At 39.4% G+C, this 16734-nt stretch overlaps 1 protein-coding gene across 1 annotated transcript in view; it reads left to right on the top strand.

The window, feature by feature from the left end:
• Positions 1–16734, top strand: part of PACRG (parkin coregulated) — an 856879-nt gene that overhangs the window by 458499 nt on the left and 381646 nt on the right. Inside the window, exon 3 of the mRNA XM_073673251.1 lies at positions 13026–13197. Within this exon, the coding sequence (XP_073529352.1) occupies positions 13026–13197 (172 nt within the window). The remainder of the gene's footprint in view (positions 1–13025; positions 13198–16734) is intronic.

Consider the following 16734-nt stretch of genomic DNA (forward strand, 5'->3'; position numbering starts at 1 on the left):
CAGAATATAACACGCCATGGGACCCGGATCTATGGAGCATTATCAGAAAGGTGAAATGCAGCATACAATATTCATACATACAATTTACTACTACAGTATATAAAGAGGAATGGAAGTTCGGATTGTTTTGCATTTGGCCGCAGGGTTTATTAAAGTTTTACGCTGCATTTAGAATATACCACAGATAAATGATGTAGCTAATAAAACATTCCCTTCTTAATTTTGCTGTGGTGATATAAGGGTGTGAAACTTTTATAAGTATTTTTGCCGTTGGGTCAACTCTTTCTGTTTGATAAATGTCTCCATTATCTTTCATCAGGAAAACAAGAGTGCAAACCCCTAATACTATGTCACTAGGGTGACACTAATAAATGGAACTGGCAAGTATGGGATCCCTCCAGTAATTTTGATGCATTACATATAATTTATATCTATTTAAGTATGCGGGGCTCATCTGACGGAGTACATCGTTACTGATATGTTATGACATTCACAGATTAGAATATTTAGAGGCCACAAAATAAAAAGAAAATATAGAAAATAATAATGTAAGGTGGAATGGCACTTGGCATGAGAGCAGTCGAGCTGTAAAGACAGTTTACAGGTATAAGTCAATTATTGAACTTTTATTTTTTATTTATGCATCAGACCTTCTCACTAAAAGTTAGTGCTATTTTTTTATTAATACATTTACTTTAGACTTTTTTCTTTCAATAAATCCACCAAGCTATGAATCTAACTTCTTTAACCCTTGGCTTTCATTTGTTAAGTCAGAACATGCGGCCACTCGTTTTGTTGCGCAGATTGATTCGTAGAACTTTGATCCACCACCATGCCTGGAGTCTCTGGCCACTGGACTTTTGGGATCTCTGCCATGGCTTTTGATTTCAGTAGGTTAGAGATTTGCAAGCCTCACGTCCAGCGGCCAGAGACTACTGAGCTGTCCAATGGACCAGAGTCCCGCAAATCGATCTGCCCAACTTTAGTTGCTATATAGTATAATAGATATTTGTGCAGAATCTCAGTCTTTATTATTTATTTCTACTTATTTCATTATGCTTGCTTATTTTACAATTCTACTGCATTTTACATATATTGTCATCATCAATATCAATACTGGGGGTTCACAATCTAAATATCCTATTATTATGTCATTGAAGTGTGGAAGGGAACTGAAGTACCTCGAGTAAAACACTGGAAGAACATACAAACGACACAGATGTGGTCTATGGTGGGATTCAAGCCAAGGGCCCCCCCAGTTCTGCAAAACTGTAGTGCTAGCCACTTAGCCACCATGCTGCCCACTCTGCTTTAACCTGTAGAGGAGAACTCAAGAATATACCCCAATATGGAACTGCTGTATTTATTTTCATTTTTTTTATCCCATCAATCACCAGCTGATAATAGTATCAAATGTAATAATTAGTTTTATTTAAATAAAAATAGTGCAGATCGTAGAGCTGTAAATTCTGGTAAGAAACTGTGTTTTGTTTTGTTTTTTAATGTACTTTTTACCTCTTCCTTGAACAATATGCAGTATGTTCTTCATAGAAAACCTTGTGCTAGAACAACGCTGCACCGTTTTAAGAAGTTGTAGCTGTATGGTATTAATAGCTACACTATATGTGAATTGATTCACCTGATTCTTTTGTTCTCTCTGCCAATCACTGAGGCAAAATACATCATGCTTACATCTCTTAATAGATTATAGATAGTGTCTATGGAGTGGCAGAATATCTGACTTTACTTTCCCTCACTGACTGTCTTTTGTTTCTCCATACAACAACATACATGAATGCGTGATTGACATCTTTTATACAGCAGAAGTGATTTCTGATGGATTCCATATAGAAGAAACCATTTGGCTGGTGCGGAGATAAGAGTCTGTTATTTACCTTGTACAGACAGTTCCTGAGTGCATTCCACATTTATCAGTCTTGTCTGCTGGACACTTTAATTAGTATGGATCTGGCATGTGCTGCAGCTTCCGATCACTGTTCTCTACTTAGTCACCCATTAAATTAGGGATGTTTCTGTTTTAATATCCCTTCAATCAGCAAAGCAAACAAACACCCTATTCTTGTCAAAAAATTACATGTTCTAAACTGCTTGTGTTTGTTAAGGATTTTGAATTCTTTATGATAGCTATAGAATTAAATATCCCTAGACAGTAGAATATTTTAGCTGTCCATCTTTTAAAGGATAACAAAATCCCTTGGTAGGGGAAAATTAGTTGTGATCAGGAAAAGTTCCATTATATTCTCATTGGTGGAGACCCAACTTTCTGGGACTACAACTCATGTGAAGAAGTTCCTGCTGAGTTTTTCCTTTCTCGGCAATGCCTGCCACACTGCAAAGCCCCACTCAAATGAATAGAGCTGTCTTGTTGTTCCATTCACAGTGGGTGATCGGGGGCATCACTGTTCTTGTGCTGTCCATACACACATTAGATGCTTGTCTGCCAAAAGATGCTTTGGTCAGTTGTTAGCCAACAGTCATCTCTCCCATACACAGGAGTGCTCACTGGGCTCAGCGACCTGTGTTCTCTCTGAGAGAACTGCCAACTGACATATTGGCCAATCTCTGGGAGAAGAATGCAATCGAAAGTCCAAAATCACACAGTTCAATCTCTCTCATGACCATAAGTCACATGGTGCCCCATATACATTGGACCAGTGGTCCCCAAACTTTCTGACCTTGAGAGACACATTCAGTTCTGAGAGAGGGTTGGAAGCCACATCCAGCTCTCACCCCCCTCACAGTAGTGACAACCACAGCCCCCATTACGAGTATAATGTAATTTAAAGTTTTTCCACAGAAATCACCCTTAAGCAGAATACCAAGATCCATGGGTGCCCACAATATCCCAATTCAGTATTCTCCCTTCAAGCACTCCACACTGTCGCATCCAGCTTCAAGCACCTCCTCTGACAGGTAGTATCATCGTGTCTCCAGCATACCATACTTAAATTATCTCTAAAACCCTAAGACCAGTATATATGCATTAAGATCTGCTCTTCTGTGCAGGGCTACTCACTAAATTCACAATTTTTGAGATGTGCTTTTCATACCTGTTTGCTAGATCTGGAGCAAATGCACCAAGCTGGCAAACCGTTGCGAGCCACAATTCACAGGACCGCGAGCCACATGTGTCTCCCGAACTACAGGTTGGGGACCCCTGGATTAAACCATTGACCAAACCTGTCCATATCAGCCGACATTAGCCTAATGTTTATGGGGAACAGTGGAGTTCTTGGATCTCAGAGTGACATTAAGCATTTATTATGCTTATGTAGCATCATCATATTCCATAGTACTCCACATACCTACTGGCACTTACAACCTAAATTTCCCTCATTACGTCTTTGGAGTGTTGGAAGAAACCCACAAAAGCATTGGGAGAACATATGTTTTCCTTGATGGGATTTAAATTCAGGACCCTAGCACGGCAAAGCAACAGTGCTAACCACTGAGTCAGCATGGTACCCATAAGCAGTATGCCATCACTTAATCTGAGGAGAGAAAACGATAGAAATAGCTTTTCCCTTAATTCATGTCAGCCACAGGACACAATAACAGGACTAACATGATATTTTGACTTCCCGTTTGAGTATAATCACAGGTGACATTACAATACAACTAAATTAGTTTTTTATAGGTTGTCGTCATTGAATTAAAATATAACTCCCAAATGTGTATTTATTTGCTTTTAGTATTAGACTATTGTTCTACCAATGACTATTAAGGGAAACCAACATATCTTGTTACAGATCATATATTTTCTCACCACAAACTTCCATTATTTTCTCCCTCTAAGGATTCCTAATTAGTTAAAAAAAAATCTACTCGGAAACAGTATAAACTATGACCATTGTATCTATCCACCACTTAACAAAACAGGCCTGCTAGCAAAATATAAAATGCAATGCTCTGCTAAATAGATTTCTTTTCAAAAGAGTGTTTAATTAACTGAAGCCATCAAATGATATCACTAACAGCCTACAATGGAAGCGGTTGTTGAGTAAAAGCGTTTCCCGGAACACTCAACATCTAGTTAAAGGTGTAAAACCATTATATTACGCTATAATACTTCTGTGCGTGAAGACAATAAATATAGGTCAGCATGTAAAACTAAATATTGTGAAATATACAAAAAGTAAAATCACATTTTGTAAGTAAATTTAACAATTTCCAGATACTCTTTATATTTAAAAAAGAAAATTGAGCAAAACACTATATGTAAAGCAAGTTACATACAGAGCTAAGCTGACCCAACTGTTGTGATCAACCGGTTGAAATACCCAATTATTTTGATGCAGAGGAAAATATAACAAGCCCTCAATATGACAGTTGTCATTTTGCCTTTAACATGGGTTTTTAAAGGTTTTTAAATATCAACATTTTCATATACAATATTTCAAGTAATATACAACTAATATTCGTATTGTAATATAAGTGCACAATTGTGATATTAGTCTACAAAATCAGTCTACTAGTAATTTGACATATTGAGAAATAAGTGTATAAGATATACACTTATAGTGTACGGGATCCATAGGCATATGGAGTTTTTGCACAGTGCAAAAAAACAGAACCTGACTGAAGTGATCATGTATTTTGCTTCAGTTTCAATCCCACAGAGATAATTAGGATCCTTCTGTAATATTTTGACCAAATACGTGTGAAAAAGACAAATGCTAATGTGAACTAACAAATAATTTAACATCTAGCAAAATCTAGGTGATTTGAACATCTTAACAATATTAGTTATTAAAATAATTGAAACAATTTGGTTTTAGTTCAGATGTACTGTATCTACCTTTTCTAACAATAAAGCAGGAGAATTTATGTATTTCCTAGATTTTTACTTTCGAAGAGGACTCTGATTTGGCTAAATCCTTAGTCACATGGAAAGACTTGTTATAGGGTTGAATATTGACTTATCGTAGAATTATACCATCATTGAATGTTAGAGTTGAAAGGTACCTCCAGGGTCATTGACTGATAGGGTAGATACACCCGGATGTTGGTCTTAGCAAGGTTTTTTCTCATTTACATTAATTTTTTCATTTTTATTAATTTTTCAAATTTTCCTTGGGAGCATTACCTGAACTTTTTAAGGCCCCCATACACCAACAGGTTTGGCCAACACTCTAATGTGTATGGGAGTGCCAGCCAACTGATCATTGGGGAAGATGTCAATCCGACATGTCTTTGCTTTGTCATTGCTTTGTTCTCCCAGAGATAAGCTGTCAGCAGAGATATCTGTCTCCTGTTTTTTTATAGAGAGCATAGGTGCGATTGGTTGAACAAGCACTCCTGTCTATAGCAGAGACAACCGAGATGGCTGTCAGCTGAACAATCAGCTGAAGCTTTGTTCTTCTGACTGCCTTCTAATGAGTATAGGGGAATTTAGTCTTCCTTCAGCTGACATTCTACATCTAATATGTATAGGGGCCTTTTGTCTTCCTACACCTGGCAGTCTGTATTTAATGTGTATAGGGGCCTTTCGTCTTACTACAACAACTAGCAGTCTACATCTAATGTGTATAGAGGCCTTTAGTCTTCATACACCAGCTGGCAGTCAACATTGAATATGTATAGGGGCCTTTTGTCTTTTTACACCAGTTGGCAGTCTTCATTTAATGTCTATTGGGGCCTATAGTCTTCCTACACCAGCTGGCAGTCAACATCTAATATGTATAGGGGTCTTTAGTCTTCCTACACCTCCTGGCAGCCTACATCTAATATGTATAGGGGCATTTAGTCTTCCTACACCTCCTGGCAGTCTACATCTTATATGTATAGGGGCATTTAGTCTTCCTACACCTCCTGGCAGCCTACATCTAATATGTATAGGGGCCTTTAGTCTTCCTACACCTCCTGGCAGTCTACATCTTATATGTATAGGGGCCTTTAGTCTTCCTACACCTCCTGGCAGTCTACATCTAATATGTATAGGGGCCTTTAGTCTTCCTACACCAGCTAGCAGTCAACATCTAATATATATAGGGGCCTTTAGTCTTCCTACACCTCCTGGCAGTCTACATCTTATATGTATAGCGGCCTTTAGTCTTCCTACACCTCCTGGCAGTCAACATCTAATATGTATAGGGGCCTTTAGTCTTCCTACACCTCCTGGCAGCCTACATCTAATATGTATAGGGGCCTTTAGGCTTCCTACACCTCCTGGCAGTCTACATATAATATGTATAGGGGCCTTTAGTCTTCCAACACCTCCTGGCAGTCTACATCTTATATGTATAGGGGCCTTTAGTCTTCCTACACCTCCTGGCAGTCTACATCTAATATGTATAGGGGCCTTTAGTCTTCCTATACCTCCTGGTAGTCTACATCTAATATGTATAGGGGCCTTTAGTCTTCTTATACCTCCTGGCAGTCTACATCTTATATGTATAGGGGCCTTTAGTCTTCCTACATCTCCTGGCAGTTTACATCTAATATGTATAGGGGCCTTTAGTCTTCCTACACCTCCTGGCAGTCTACATCTAATATGTATAGGGGCCTTTAGTCTTCCTACGCTAGTCAGCAGTCTTTACAAGGAGAAACAATAGTACTACATATTGCGCAACTTAAGAAAATGAGATTATCAGCAGGGCTAAATAAATGACATTGCTTATGTATGGTATGTCTAATTATGAGGGAAATGTATTCTGCCTCTCCTCCCCATACAGTAGATAAACATTTGCAATTGTACATGTCGGAAAGCCGAACACATTAGAAAAACATAGCATAGGCTTAATTTATATTGAAAGGACTGAAATGTATTACCCTTTACTATGGATTATGCTCTCATCTATCCCTTCCTCCCTCCAGCACTAAAGTAGTTAATTAAACAAGCTGCTTATATAACCTTGAAAGGTCACGTTATAGGAATACTTATTACAGAAATTGAAATAGCTTAGAAGAATGGCCTTGAAACAGTGCCAAATGATCAATTTCTTAATTGAAAAAGTCCTATATAAAGTGAGTAATACGGGCTAAAATGAATAGGAGTTTAGAGGGTGAAGCCACACTTAGCATCTTATATTGAATTTGCAGTAAATGAGTCGCCCTGTGACAGTCCTTTTAATAAATAAATTGTGAGCGTTTTCCTTATGTTCTGTAGGAGAATATTTCTCACTTTCTCTGTGGCAGCTGCATATAAATATATGAAATAGGTTACTGTACCATACATGCACAGCTGGCTGTGGGCAGACATAGGTAGCAGTCATTTTGAAGATCTCCATATGACATAATCTTGTGTCCATTGCCCATCTAGCTGGCAGTTCTTTTTTTTTTAGACGGTCACCATGTCCTCTTAGTCTTCAGTTCATCTTAGTCATCAGTTCAGGTCTTCTGCACTGTAATCACTGATGATCATGGTAAATGTATCTCTACAATTGGGAACATCAACTTGCTCTTGTCGCTTTTGTGAGTTAAGAATAAGACTTTTCTATCCCTGTGGACTCATCAATAATATAATGGCTTTTCTGTGAGCCGGCAAGGAGCTGAGTATTTTATGAAGCATGGAGCAGCAGTTGAAGTCATGCTTGTGGCACTACTTTAGCTGCATAGACCAGATGCATTTCCTACCTTGGGTAAGGAGTATGGACATTAGCAGTGTGGGGAAGAAACTAGCTTTCAAGAACCAACTATTGGGTGTAGATACCAATCAATCAAAGTCCAACCTTCTAATGAGCTTTGTAAAATAACAAGGGATATTAGCCAAGCCAGACACCATCTACCTGTTATAGATCTGTAAGGTAGCTACTTCCAATAGGTGGCACTTGTTAAATTTTTCTGTCTTCTGAAGAGAGCTCGTTTGTATATGTTGTTCCCACCCAATCTTGCCAATGAGTCTTATCCACTTAGGGGACAACCAAATAAATGAAAAAATAAAAGTGACATTTGTCTCATATAAAGAACGCTCTTTCTCAAAGAAATGACTTTGTACATTGCAAACTTTATAACTGTGGAGAACTTTTAGGGTTGGGCTGGCCTGAAGAAAATGATGGCACTGAGCAATTTACAATAGATTACTCCATCCTCATAGGTTTCTATGTTTACACAGGTCAATTCACCGCCAAAAACGATGATCTATTTTTGCGCAAAGAGTCATTTCACCCAATTTTACCTGTTCATCTGGTGCTTGGCGGCCTGTTTACAGGGAAAGATAATCATGAAACGAGCTTCATTGAGAACACTCCTTCACGATCATCTCTCAGTGTATTTGTAGCGTAAGTCTGGCAATCTGATTTTAGAATTGCGCAACCATTATTTGACTGATCTCATGATGCATTATTACCCAAAATACCATGACTTACATGAAGGAAACCTTTATGTCTCTTACCTTACTATCACGCAAAGGACAATGATATGTTGAAGCAATACAGATGACAGCGTGAGTAAACCAGTAACGATACCTCACTAGCACACGTATGAATGGCTCTAATTCCATTTATCACATTTCAATGTAAATAAGGAAAAGGCATTTAAAGCAGAGCTATGATTTCATATATGACGTGTGGGCCTGAGTGTGAATTTATTCTCTGCTGAGAAATGAATTTAACTAACCAATCGTCTGAATGCAGCAATTTACCAGAAGTACATTTTAGAGATTTCTTTGGCAGAAGACTGCAGAAATGAACATTTTTTTTCGGATCGTAAAACAGGTTCTGCAGCCTGTACAGTAAACTATTAACATATGGCTAATTAAAACAAACATTATTCATTATTCCAGTTTGTGGTGCCCTACAAATTATCTGCTAGTGGCAAAGTGTGCAATGCGGGAACTAACTAGAGCTACATTTTACAGCAACAACTAATCAGTTTAAATAACATTTTACGATTTTATCTAATCGCTTTACTGAGAATATTCAGCAAAATCAGACTTGGTTAAAAGCTACACTTAGAGTTTTTTCTATAATAATAATTGAAATGCGTCAACCAAAAATACGCAAATCAACTGTGTTACATGACCTCAGCAATGGATGTCACCAACTGTTGTCCCACTTTGGAAATCTGTTGGTAAGAACACATTGGGCAGCTTGATGGCACAATTTTTAGTAATGTGTGTCCTGTGCAAAATATAGTTGTACTATTTAGACCCCATGTATATAGCTGATTTTACCATTCACTTACACTTTATGCATGGAGGCTGCGTTAATTAATACCAGTCTTAATGAGGGGTGTGCACCAAATTCATTGAGACGTGCACCTCACTTAATGAGTTTGGCACATCTTATCTGTGCGCTTCCCCAGAAATGTTCCTCCAGGCAGGGACTGGCATAACATTTCTGGCATAAGAAACATTGGCACTATTGATGAATTAGACGGTCGGGCATAGTCATGTCTTGCACAAGCTCCTCCCCAACTCCACAAATTTGGTAGTGCTGATTGAAACTGGTGTAAAAATGCCAAAAGTTGCAACTTATCTGAGCAACTGCTAATTTTACAAACATTCTATGACTTTTCAAGTGTTTTAACCCATTTTTGTGGAGTGAACACTTTGATGAATCAGGGCCTTAGTTCAGCTAACAAAGTATGTAGTAGTAAAGCCTATGGACACAACTGTTTAACATAATTGACCCCTAAAATATAACCTTTAATAATGATATTAAAATGATCCACACAAAAAAATCGCACAAAAAATAATAGTGAAGTAAGTGCATCAAAATAATAGATATCAATACGTAGACTCATTATGAATTCGTGGAGAATATACAGACTGCTCGCAGATGTTGTTCTTGGTGGGATTTGAACCCAGGACCCAGCTGCAGTGCTAAACACTGAGCCAATTATCAATCCAAATAACAATCTTTCACCTTCATCTCATATATCTGGTGGGAAAGCATGTCTACATATACTGAAGACCGGCATGTGGATCGATAAGTATCATGGCACATGTCGCTTATTATTATATATGTGCTTACCATATCACTAACAATTCATCGGATCTATGTATTTAATTATATTCATATATCAGTTGTTGGATTGTCTCCTGCACTATATATTCATCAGGAGATCTTTGGTTAAGTGATCCCTATCTAAATATCATGCAGATTTATTGCACCAATCAAGGCCTTAGTTATAATAATAACTAGATGGTGGCCCGATTCTAACGCTAATAACGGGTATTCTAGAACATGTATGCGGCCGACCAGGCGCAATCAGCAGAGCGATGTTTACATTTGGCGCCAAAATCGCTGATTGGTCGTGGCCCCCGGTCGCAGGGGCAGAGGTGCGGGGACCCATGCCGTTGGTCCCGGTACCCAGAACGCTGTGATCGGTCAGTCAATCTGACTGACTGATCACAGCATGAAATATCAGCACCTTCTGCCCAATCAGTTGCACTAGCAACCAAGAGCCCAGCCTCACCCCGGGGCTGTTAACCCCCTAGATGCTGAGATCAAGCGCGATCGCAACATTCAGAAGGCAGGCAGAGGGACGGGAGCGCCTCAGGGTTCAAGGTGCCCACCACACATCTAGATAAGTTCCTTGAGGTGTCTAGTTTCCAAAATGGAGTCACTTGTGTTTTTTTTTCACTGTTTAGGCACATCAGGGGCTCTCCAAACACGGTATTGTGTCCGCTCTCAATTCAAGACAATTTTGCATTCAAAGAGCCAAATGATGCTCCTTCCCTTCCAAGCCCTGACGTGCACCCAAACAGTGGTTTTCCTCCACACATGGAGTATCAGCGTACTCAGAAGAAATTGCAGAACAAATATTGGGGTCCATTTTCTCCTGTTACCCTTGTGAAAATAAAAAAAAATTGGGTCTTAAGTAAAATTTTTGTGAAAAAAAGTTATGTTAATTTTTTCCTTCCACGTTGCTTCAATTCCTGTGAAGCACCTGAAGGGTTAATAAATTTCTTGAATGTGGATTTGAGCACCGAAATTGTGCTGATGTAAAGTAGACATGTGAGAAATGTTATTTATTAACTATTTTGTGTGACCTATCTCTCTGATTTAAGGGTATAAAAAATAAAATTGAAATTTTTAACATTTTTGCTAAAATTGCATTTTTTTCACATATAAACGCAAGTTATATCAAATAAATTTTACCAAAAACATTATGTCATGAAAAAACAATGTCAGAATCAGCTTTTCGATCCGTTGAAGCGTTCCAGAGTTTTACCTCATAAAGTGACACTGGTCAGATTTAAAAAATGAGGCTCGGTCATTAACCTACAAAGTGGCTCGATCCTTAAGGGGTTAATATAGCACAAACCAATTCTGCATCAATTTACTATTCAGATGGTACATGTACAAACATGTACAGACAGAATCAGAAATGTCATAGTTATAAACTATGTGATTCAGACAAGAACAGTAAAGACCCTGTTCACAAGAGCTTTCAATCAATGCTTTTTTATATAGCGCAGATATATTCCACAGCGCTTTACATCATCATCATCATTGTCCCCATTGGGGCTCACAATCTACATTCCCTATCAGTTATCTTTGCAGTGTGGGAGAAATCCGGAGTACCCGTAGGAAACCCACGCAAACACAAGGAGAAGGAAAACTGGAGTACCCGGAGGAAACACACGCAAACACAAGGAGAAGGAAAATGGAGTACCCGGAGGAAACCCACGCAAACACAAGGAGAAGGAAAACCGGAGTACCAGGAGGAAACCCTCGCAAACACAAGGAGAAGGAAAACCGGAGTACCCGGAGGAAACACACGCAAACACAAGGAGAAGGAAAATGGAGTACCCGGAGGAAACCCACGCAAACACAAGGAGAAGGAAAACCGGAGTACCAGGAGGAAACCCTCGCAAACACAAGGAAAACCAGAGTACCCGGAGGAAACCCACGCAAACACAAGGAGAAGGAAAACCGGAGTACCAGGAGGAAGCCCTCGCAAACACAAGGAGAAGAAAAATGGAGTACCCGGAGGAAACCCACGCAAACACAAGGAGAAGGAAAACCGGAGTACCCGGAGGAAACCCTCGCAAACACAATGAAAACCGGAGTACCCGGAGGAAACCCACGCAAACACAAGGAGAAGGAAAACCGGAGTACGGGGGAAACCCACGCAAACACAAGGAGAAGAAAAACCGGAGTACCCGGAGGAAACCCTCGCAAACACAAGGAAAACCGGAGTACCCGGAGGAAACCCACGCAAACACAAGGAGAAGGAAAACCAGAGTACGGGGGAAACCCACGCAAACACAAGGAGAAGGAAAACCGGAGTACCCGGAGGAAACCCACGCAAACACAAGGAAAACCGGAGTACCCGGAGGAAACCCACGCAAACACAAGGAGAAGGAAAACCAGAGTACGGGGGAAACCCACGCAAATACAAGGAGAAGGAAAACCGGAGTACCCGGAGGAAACCCACGCAAAGACAAGGAAAACCGGAGTACCTGGAGGAAACCCACACAAACACAAGGAGAAGGAAAACTGGAGTACGGGGGAAACCCACGCAAACACAAGGAGAAGTAAAACCGGAGTACCCGGAGGAAACCCACGCAAACACAGTGGGAATTGAACCTAGAACCCTGGCGCTGTTAATCATTGTGGAAATTAATGGCACTATAGAAACTAACAAAATCAAGAAACAAATTAATAAGGAACAAATATTTGTTTGTACATTCATATTACAAGTGTGTAATAAAGAAAAACTTCACTTTAAGAAAAAATAAGATAATAAAACCATACAAAAACTAATAGGGAATATTCAAATATACTGTAGTAATAGTGAAATGAATAAATAAAATGCAAATTAAACATGTATACATTTATATGTTTATTTCAGTAGAAATCTACAGGAAATCTTAAATTGACTGCCATAGTAGTAGCAATCACATCCTCGTGTTGTGAAAGCCCCTAGGCCATCTACAACTTGTAGCCAGTCAATTACCTTCATTTTCAATATCTGTCTCCTCCAAGTGCCTTTAATATTACACTGGTGTATGTGTGATTTCAGACGAAGCACCTCTTTCAGTAATCCCTTGTTTTCTCCATTAGCTCCATTAAATGTTAATTATACCTTCTATTTTTCTTTACTTGTTTTAGGTGGAGATAGAGAAATTGGATTATCACCACTACTTGCCTCTATTCTTTGATGGTCTTTGTGAAATGGCACATCCCTATGAGTTTTTTGCACGTCAAGGAGTCCATGACATGCTAGAGCATGGAGGACCAAAGATTCTTCCTGTCATTCCGCAGCTCATTATACCCATAAAAAGTAAGTCAGGCAAAATGAAAGTTTATGTCATTTTCTTATTTTATTGTGTATTTGAAATATAGTATTCTGCTATGACCAAGTCACAAACTTTAACAGACACTGGAGAGTTACAGAATCTTACGATAAAATCCCTTTTCTGCTTTACTGGCAAAAGGCTGTACCATTTTTGCTGAATAGCCGAATCCATTTATTTATTTTTTTATGAAATATTACATTTCTTTTGGCCAGCACCTTATTTTGAAGCCCTTAGTGTGACGCCATTGTTGGCAATATATGTTGTGGATATTTCTTCAGACCTTCAGTTTTGAACATAGCCTCCATAGAACCATCTTTTATAAAGTCCTTGACTATGAAATGATCCTATGTTACATCTAATGTTTTTAAATGCAATTATTAACAACTTCTCATTTTATTGCAATTGGTAATGTAATGTATTTCCCCAGGTCTCCATTAAGTCATAAAACTGGGAGCATTATGAGGGTTTCTAAATGATCAGAAATGGAGTCAAGCACTTCTTACTAAAGGATTTATTAAAAAACATAAAACTTCAATTTAAAACAGGAAAACAAAATTAGGTTCTATAAAAAGGTGCTGATCTTACACAAAATGCACCTGGTATTAAAGCACCTGCTCTTATATGACTTATACAATATATACACTCGGCATTCAATATAGCAGATGCAGCATGTAGCATCATTTGCAACAGTGACACTCATTAGGCTTGTGTAAGTAATGGTCAGAAGATGCATCACGCCTTTGGAGCATTAAATTGTGTTAAATTCGATTGATCTTAGATGGAAGAATGGATTTTGGGTTAGTCTAATCATAGCATACCTTGAGCAAGCCTATAGAGTGTTAGGTTAAATCAACTGACCAGCAAAAGCAAACAATGTTTTGAACTTTTGACTGCCCGGCTCCATATCTCACCATCCACTACTGCTTTGAATGTGAGAGGTTGATTGCCAAGCAAAATGTCATTGGTTAGAATTGCAGAGCAGCCAAGAAGAAGATCTCCCAAGAAAAGAGAAACAGCATCATCCAGCTCATCGATAGCGGTCTCTCGGCCAAGAAAATTGTCAAACTGCATTATGTGAGTGCCATGACAGTTGGAAAAATAAGAAGGAAGGTCCGTCCATTAATTCAAAAGCCAAGAGGTGGACGTCCAGGCAAAATATCAGAGTCAACAAGTCAGCTCATCACAAGGTCTATCAGTTCTGGCGTGAGAAACACGGCAGTGGAGGTGGCTCGTATGCTTCATAATAATGAGATCACAGACGTCTATGCAAAAAACACTTTACACATCTCTGAAATGGTGGCCCAAAAAAAGGCGAAGAAGCCTTGACTTCAATATCATCATAAGACACGTCAGCTCAAGTTTGCAAAAAAGTACGAAAAGTGGACAGTAGAAGATTGGAAACGGGTGATTTGGATCGATGAGATGAAAGTCAATAGACTAGGCTCTGATGGGTGCAGATAGGTCTGGAAGACGCAAGGGAAAGAGGGGCTAACGGGTCGAGAAATTGAAGGAACTGTCAAGTTCGGTGGAGTAACCCTGATTAAATGGGGTTGTTTCATAGCAAAAGGCATGGACACTTGAACAGGATCGATGGTGGTTTCAATACTGAGCTATATGTGAGCATCCTACAAGACGAGTTACTTTGTACACTCGAGTACTATGGGTATGCAAATGATTACATAGTGTTCCAGCAAAATAATGACCCAAAGAATACGCTGAGATTGGCAAAAAAATGGGTCAATGACATTGAAGTAGAGGTGCTGGATTGGTCCCCACAGACCCCAAACCTCAACCCAATCGAACACTTGTGAGTAGAGTTGAAGAAAAAACTGTATACATACCCAAGTGAGTCGACCAGTATGCCCCAACTTTGGGAACGTGTAGAAGAGACCTGGCATCAGATTTCGGTTGAGACAAGCTTGAGTCTGATCAAGAGCATGCCCAGAAGGATTCGGGCAGTGTTGAAAGCCAAAGGTGGATTTACAAAATACTAACAGAATAATAAAAAAAAAAATTTAGATTTTTAGAAGCAAAACAGTAACAATGCAGTGACAAGACAAGAATCTGCATAACTAATCATATGCTAAATAGTTGCAAGTCAAGTTTATGTATGAGATAGCCAAGATGATTGCCTATAAAATGATGTTAGTCTCACGTTCAAAACAGTAGTGGATGGTGAGATATGGAGCCTGAAAGTCAAATGTTCAAAACATTGTTACCCTTTTGCTCATCAGTGTATATGGCATCTTGGAAACAAACCTGTCAGCAGGTTTTTGCTACCCCTTCTGAGAGGGGCATAAGTTAGAAACAGAGACCCTGACTCCAACAATGTATTACTTACTTAGCTGTATGCTGTCATTTTGTTAAAATCACAGTTTTATCTGCAGCAGATCTACCAGTTCTCTGAATGTTGAGCTCTGTATAACTCTGCCCACACCACTGATTGGAAGCTTTTGCCCATGTACAGTGTACAAAGAAAGCTGCCAATCAGTGGTGCGGGTGAGGTTATACAGCGCTCATGAATTCTCTAGACTACCTGGCAGCAGGTGCTATAATGATAATCTTCTGCTGATAAAATCGTGATTTTATTAAAACTACACTATGCAGCCAAGTAAGTGATACGTCAATGGAATCAGGGTTTCTGTGTCAACATTATGCTGCTCTTAGATTTAATTGCAAAAATCTGGTGACGGATTCCCTTTAACCCCTTTACAGCCTGTGGCGTATTAGTACGCACCAGGCGGTCACCCCATGTTCAGCGCGGGCTCCGGCGATGAGCCCACACTGAACCGGGCACATGTCAGCTGATTGTTACAGCTGACATGTGCCCGCAACAGCCGCGGGTGGAATTGCGATCCATCCGCTGCTGTTAACATGTTAAATGCCGCTGTTAATCTCTGACAGCGGCATTTAACATCGCCACGCTGGAAGCGCGTCACTTACCCCGCCCATCGGTGAACCCGTCACGTGATCGCGGGTCACCGATGCATGGGTATGAAACTCTGGGTCTGCAGCAGACGCCTGTGGTTGTCATGAGCTGGTCGCTATGAGCGCCACCTAGTGGTCGATGCTCATAGCACAGGACCATTTCTGCTACATAGAGGTGATCTGCTCATCACCTCTATGTAGCAGAGGCGATCAGACAATTGTCTCCTATGGAGACTATATAAGCCAGCAAAAAGTGAAAAAAAATGTTTTTAAAAATATTAAAAAATTAAAAAAAATCTAAAAGTTTAAATCACCCCCCTTTCGCCCCATTCAAAATAAAATAATAAAAAAAAAACCCACATACACATATTTGCTATCGCCGCGTTCAGAATCGCCCAATCTATCAATATAAGAAAAGAATTAATCCAATCGGTAAACGGCGTAGCGATAAAAAAATTCTAATCGCCAGAATTACGTTTTTTGGTCGCCGCAACATTGCAATAAAATGAAATAATGGGCGATCAAAACATCGGAGCTACCCCAAAATGGTATCAATAAAAACTTCAGCTCGGCACGCAAAAATTAAGCCCTCA

The sequence above is a fragment of the Phyllobates terribilis genome, unplaced genomic scaffold (assembly GCF_046119375.1).
Source record: "Phyllobates terribilis strain yellow unplaced genomic scaffold, ASM4611937v1 Scaffold_3__8_contigs__length_932513732, whole genome shotgun sequence".
Taxonomy (NCBI): Eukaryota; Metazoa; Chordata; class Amphibia; order Anura; family Dendrobatidae; genus Phyllobates; species Phyllobates terribilis.